At 38.3% G+C, this 6,516-nt stretch overlaps 1 protein-coding gene across 1 annotated transcript in view; it reads right to left on the bottom strand.

Moving 5' to 3' along the window:
• Positions 1-1,682: 1,682 nt before the first annotated feature.
• Positions 1,683-6,516, bottom strand: part of KATNAL1 (katanin catalytic subunit A1 like 1) — a 174,419-nt gene continuing 169,585 nt past the window's right edge. Inside the window, exon 10 of the mRNA XM_051986515.1 lies at positions 1,683-3,011. Within this exon, the coding sequence (XP_051842475.1) occupies positions 2,998-3,011 (14 nt within the window). The 3' untranslated portion in view covers positions 1,683-2,997. The remainder of the gene's footprint in view (positions 3,012-6,516) is intronic.

Genomic DNA, 6,516 nt, shown 5'->3' with positions numbered 1-6,516 from the left:
AAGGAAAGAAAGAGGGAGAGAGGGAAGAAAGAAATGAAGGAAAAAGGGAGGGAGGAAAAGAAGGAAAGTAGAAAAGAAAGAAGGAAGGAAGGAAAGAAGGAAGGAAGGAAGGAAAGGAGAGAGGAAGAGAATATGACAATAATAATAATGAGAATGATAATAGCTAGCATTTATATAGCATCTTTGTTTGTTATGTGTTTTTCAAATATTATTTCATTTGTTCCTCACAACAACCCCGGGAGGCAACTGCTATTATTATCCATAAGAGGTATATCCTATTATGATCCCCATTTTACAGATGAGGAAACTGAGATAAATTGAGGCTAAATGATTTGCTCAGGGTCACACAATTACTAAGTATCTGAGATTACAAGTGAACTCAAATCTTCCTGGCCTGATCTTCAAGCCTCCCACTGAGCTATTCAGAAAATTATAGGATTAGAGATTTAGAATTAATAAAATCCACTCATTTTTCGGAAGAGGAAACTGAGACCTAAAGAGTGATTTGCCTAAGAGTATAAAGTCTGCCAAGTTCACATATTTAGGACTCTGGAAGGTAATCTAGTCCAACAAGTTCATGATACAGATGTATAATGAAAACTGAGTACCAGGAAGGTCAATTGATTAGCCTAAGACATTAATTGCCAGACCCCGGATTGGAAGCCAGGCGGTCTCAGCCCAGCTCTAGCACTCATTAGAGTTTGCTGCACTGCTTCCCCTGCCTGGCTGGAGATTCCCTGAGCAGCAGGTCACTCAATCAGAACATCAAAAACAGATTCCCGCGTCCCCAGCTCCTGCTGCCTGGTGCAGCTCTGCTATTAGGCTTCAGACTGGTCCCAAAAAGCCCGATGTTAACACTTCAGTATCTCCAGTGGCTGTGGCCCTGCCACCTGAGAAAGCCCACAGTGCCTGAGCCGTGGTCCTCATTCTCCCTTTTTATTCACATTTTTCTTCACGCCAAAAGCTGGTTTCATTTAGATCTGGGTTCATTCTCCTTGGCCCTGGGCCTGCGGGTCCATGTTCCTGCACAGCCACATCACTTTACGAGCCACACGGCTGTCCTGGAATACGAAATGGCTCTTGTCTTTCCTCTAAAAGTCCCAAACAGAGTGCCCACACAATTAATAGGAACCATGTGTGCAGCCTGCCCATAAACACGGGCTTGCAGATTAGCCATGACTCCCAACCAGGCAGCCTCCCCAGCTTGGAACCCACTGCACACATCCAAGAAGATTCTCCGCCTTACTGAATTTTGGAGGCACCTAAAGAGACGCATATTTGTCTGGTAGCACATTTGGTCATAGGCCTATGGGAAGGCGACTTCCTCCAGCTCATCCTTTATCATCCCAGTCTCTACTGGAACAAAATGAGATCTGTGACCTCCCAAATGTGGCAGTTTCAGGCCTGGAATTAAGCAAGCCAACACCTGATGGATAGTATAAGGCCCCAGTTCTTACATGATAGAGAAAAAATAGGCCATATCTTTGAAGATCTCAGAAGTACTGTGCTATATAAGCTTTTTTTAAAAAATTATTTAATTTTTAATTTATGGAATAAAAAAAGATTTCTATAACATGATGTAATAAAAAAGATGATTGCACAAAACTTAAAATCTGTTGCATATAGTTTGCTATTCCTTTTAAATATATAATAAAGTAATCATGTAAAAAAATTTTCCCTTTTTTTCTTTCCTCTCTCTCACCCAGCTCTAGAAATGGCAACAATTAGATATAAATAAGTACATATGTGTGTGTGTGTGTGTATACACACAATTATTCTTTATATACTTCTATTTATTACTTCTTCTCTGGATGCAGATAGCATCTTTCTTCATATGTCTTTTATTTTTAATTTGGGGATTTATAATAATCAAGATAACTTATTTACTCAAAATTGTTCTTAAAACAATATTACTGTTATCCTATAAAATGTTCTCTTGGTTCTACTCATTTTGTTTTCACCATTTTGTGTAAGTCTTTTCACACCTTTCTAAAATCATTGAGCTCATCTTTTCTTATAGCACAATAGTATTCCATCACAACTTGTTCAGCCATTCCCTATTGTATAAGCTTTAAGGGAAAAGAGTTCTAAAACAGGGCTACTTAACCTGGGATCCATAAGTCCCCTTCAAAGTGTCCATAAACTCATATGAGGGAAAAAATCCATCTTTATTTTCCAGTAGCCTCTAATTAAAATTTACATTTCCTTCAATTATTTAAAAACCTTATTCTGAAAAGAAGTCCATGACACAGAAAAAGAGCTGCTGCTCTAATATGAAGCTTAAGCAAATATATGGCAGTCATTAATACAATAAATAAAATGTTAGCTTCTTGAGGGTAGGAATTATTTTTTTTAGCTTTGCAACCAACCCAGTGTTTGGTATGTAGTAATAAATGATTATTGAACTGAATTCCTGAATTTATGTATTTCCCAAAGAGGATCTTTACTTTTTTTTTTTTTTTTTTTTAAGAAAACTTACATGATAGGCCAGTTCCAAAAGTCTTGTAAGGAAGAGAGCCATTTGCATCTAGAGAGAGGACTGTGGGGACTGGAGTGTGAACCACAACATAGCATTTTCACTTTTTTTTGTTGTTGTTTGCTTGCTTTTTGTTTTCTTTCCCATTTTTTTCTCTTTGATCAGATTTTTCTTGTGCAGCCTGATAATTGTGGAAATATGTATAGAAGAATTGCACATGTTTAACCAACATCGGATCACTTGACATTTAGAGGAAGGGGGTAAGAGGAAGGAAGAGAAAAAAAATTTAGAGCATAAAGTTTTACAAGGGTGAATTTTGAAAACTATCTATTCATATGTTTTGAAAATAAAAAGCTTTATTAAAAAAGAAAACTTACATGATAACTTGGGGCAGAATGGAGTTAGAGGGCAAGTATATCAGCTTTGTTTTGTAGACTTGGGAAACACTCTCTCTGGGTATCAACTTTCTCATCATAAAATGAGAAGGTGGGACTAAATGATCTCCAAGGTCTCTTCAAGCTCTAAATCTCTGATCCTGCAAACATAGGAAATTCCAATGTCACATAATAATCAGAAGAAAGAAAACCACCCATGTAAAGAGAACCAGATTCGATTACCATTCTTCATGCCTTGAAAGAGTAGCAGCTAATGAGCAAAACAGACCTACTTCATCAAAAGTTGGTGACAACTTATATAGTGCAATGACGACAGAATGACCCTTCGTATCATCCAGTGTCCAGAATTCCCAGCACAGAAGCAATTGTGGGTTTCAGAGAAAGAGAGTGACTCGATTTATCATTCAAAAAGCAATGCAGAGAAGACCCTGAGAGTTCAGTTTAGTGCTGATACTAGCTGAAATCATTATGGCGCCATAAACCTATAAAAGAACCAACATGAGACCTTGCTAAACGGGACAGATGTCTTGATATGGAGTGTTAATGAGTGTTTTAAACAGCTCTTGAGGGAGGGCACTTAATCCTTACAGTAGGAAAAAAACCATAGAAAAAACACTGGATTTGGAATTAAAATATCTGGGTTCAAACCTTAACTCTCTGGGTTCCCTCTTTTGTAACAAAAAATTTAAAATGGTGTTAGATTAGATAATCTCTAATCTCCTTCTCAATATCCTATCATTTGTTACCTTCTAGGGGATTTTTGAGCTCCTAATGAGGGCAACAGGAGTAAACATCAAAGAAGACACATCTATATACTTCATTATGCCTCTGGATCCTGGGGCACAATTTGTTTGTGTCTTTACCTCTTCCAAACTACCATCCCCCCGGGCACCCAAGTTCTCAACCTGCATGTCGCTCTCAACACCTCATTCTCCATCACCCCATTCCTCCAAGTATTGCCCAGCTGTCGCCATAACTATCTCCATAACATCTTCCCCTTTAATCCTGTTTTTTTCTCCATATAGCTCCACACTAGTGGGTTTTCTCCAGCCTGGACCATTGTACCGACCTTTTGATTGGTCTCTTTCCCTCAAGTTATGTTACATTCCTATCCATTCTCTACACAGCTGCCAATGAGACTTTCTTGAAGCACAATTGTGACTGTCTCAGTCTAATATATTGTGTCACCTCAATGATTCCCTATTACTTACAGGAGCAAATATAAGCTGTTTGGCTTTTAAAAGTCCTTCATAATCTGGCCCTTCTTATGGATTACTTCCTGTCATATACACTGAGGTTAAACTGGCCCTCTCTTCATTTTATTAACTACATGCCATTCTTATTTCCATGTATTGACTATTGCCATACCTGAATGCATACCTTCCTCATTTCTAACTCTTAGACTCCCAAGTTTCCTTCAAGACTCACCAATCCCACATGAAATCTTTGTGATCCTCCATCTGCTAGTACTTTTTTGCTTCACTATCCCCTACCCCATACTCTTCTATATTGCCTTTGGATTATGTGAGTCAGCCAGGAGCACAGTGGATAGAAAACTGGACCTTAATCAAGAAGACCTGAGTTCAAATACAGTCTCAGACATTTACTAGCTATATGATCTTGGTTAAATCATTTAACCCTGTTTGACTCAGTTTCCCCATCTATAAAATGAGCTGGAGAAGGAAATGGCAAGCCATTCTAGTACCTTTCCCAAGAAACTCCCAAAGGGAAGTCACCAAAAACTGGATATGACTGAAATGATGAAAACAACAAATTAATAATAGATGTTGTCTTACCCAATAGAATATAAGCTTTTTGAGGTAAATACTGTTTCATTTTTGTCTCCATCTTTAGCACATGGATGGCACAGTGTCATCCCTGTTATTAAATAACAATATTTAATAAATTCTGGTTGTAGCTGAGCACAAAAGAAGAGATGTGATAAGATACCTGCCCTGACTTTTTAGAGTGGAGGGAAAATCAGTGTGAAACATTGCAAAAATAGCCTAGGGGTTTTCAGTGGGTTAGTTTTGCTCCTTTTTTTTTTCTTCTTGTTTTTGTACTTTATCATAAGGACTAATTCTCTGGGAGAGGATAGAGGAAAACTGAGAAATGTAGGTGATGTTGAAACAGAGTTATTCCCTTAAAATCCTTGTTGATTGATTTATTACTTTTCCTCTCCCCTCTTCTCACTTTTCCCCTCCCCATTAACTCACTTCTCTCGTTGCAGTAGAATAAGATGCTTCTCTTCTCTATACAAATGCAAGAAGATGGTGTCCTAAAAAGGGAAGTCTTAAGATTTTCTCTTTTCACCAAAAACCTTTCAGAGAAATCCATAAGTAGGGTATTGGGCAAAGTAGCCTTCAAATGAACACAGGCAATTCTCGCTTGGAAATAAGCTGATTGCCCTGTAACCTTCCTTCATCTTCTCTCTTCTACCTCTTCTCAGTGAGAAAGCTGGACTGGATGTCCTGAGGTCCCTTTTAACTCTAATTACATGCTCCTATGATTTACTTTTCCTTGGGTCTCCTTGACCTCGTTACAAGATCTCTCTCATAGTACCTTCCTTTCACCATTTACACATTAATAGTAAATTGAATTTCAATTACGTGAGGCTGGATTAGTTTATTATATGTCTGAAGTTTTTTTTTTCAGTTTTCTGCTTTACCCACTATCAAGTAGCAAACCATTATGAGCTGTAAAATAGTGATTTTTACCTTCCTTAACACCTGAGGTAATTTAAAATAAATTATTTCTAAATTTTCAAAACTGCCTCTTAGATCTATGTTTGAAGAAAGACTTGTGAAGGGACAACCTAGGTGAGAAGGGACTCAAGCATCTACTTTCCAATCCATGGGGCTCAGATTTTCTAATCTCTTCAATATGTGGAGCTAATCCAATGGCATTCCTGCCACCAAAATGTGAGAAATCAAGAGAACAACGCGGGAGCCTTTCTGGGCAACAGTTTCTGGTCCTTAACTGATTTAATCAAAACCACAATTTTGGCAGGCTGTCACAGCCTAATAATAATAACAGTGCTGGGCATTTGTATAGCGATTTTAGATTTACAAAGTACTTTACATGCATTATCTCAGTTGATCCTCACCACAATCCTGTGAAGAAGATATTATTATTAATAGTAACACTATTGTATAAATGAGGAAACTGAGACTCAAAGAGTTTGCATGATTTGTGCAAGGAAACAAAGTGTCTCAAGTAGCATTCAAACTAAGTCTTAAGGACTCCAACTACAATATTCTATTCACTGCACCACCTAGCAACCCATGAAGACCCAAGGCTCAGCTTAGCCACATATTGTAAAGTGGTGATTATTGAGACTGAAAGACTAGACTAGCCCCAGAACCTGAGGAAAAGAGAAAAATTGAATCAGTGCAAGTAAATTGTGGCAGGACTAGATAGGGGCTAACTGAAGGGGGGGCTGTTTTCTGTTAGGGTGGTCCCTCATAGCACCTACAGACCCACTCCATGCCTAAGGGAGGATTGGGGATCCTTTTTCTCTAGCCAAGAAGAATTCCCAAAGAGAATATTGGGAGTCTTATTTGCATTTGGCCACTTTCCTAATAGGAACACAAGGGCTCATGCTTCTGGGTCGGCAATGTTGCCAGCTTTTTTCGCTCTAGGCAA

Source organism: Antechinus flavipes, chromosome 3 (genome assembly GCF_016432865.1).
Source record: "Antechinus flavipes isolate AdamAnt ecotype Samford, QLD, Australia chromosome 3, AdamAnt_v2, whole genome shotgun sequence".
In the NCBI taxonomy this organism is placed as follows: Eukaryota; Metazoa; Chordata; class Mammalia; order Dasyuromorphia; family Dasyuridae; genus Antechinus; species Antechinus flavipes.
The sequence above is the reverse complement of the archived record's forward strand: the minus strand, read 5'-3'. Positions and strand labels throughout refer to the sequence as shown.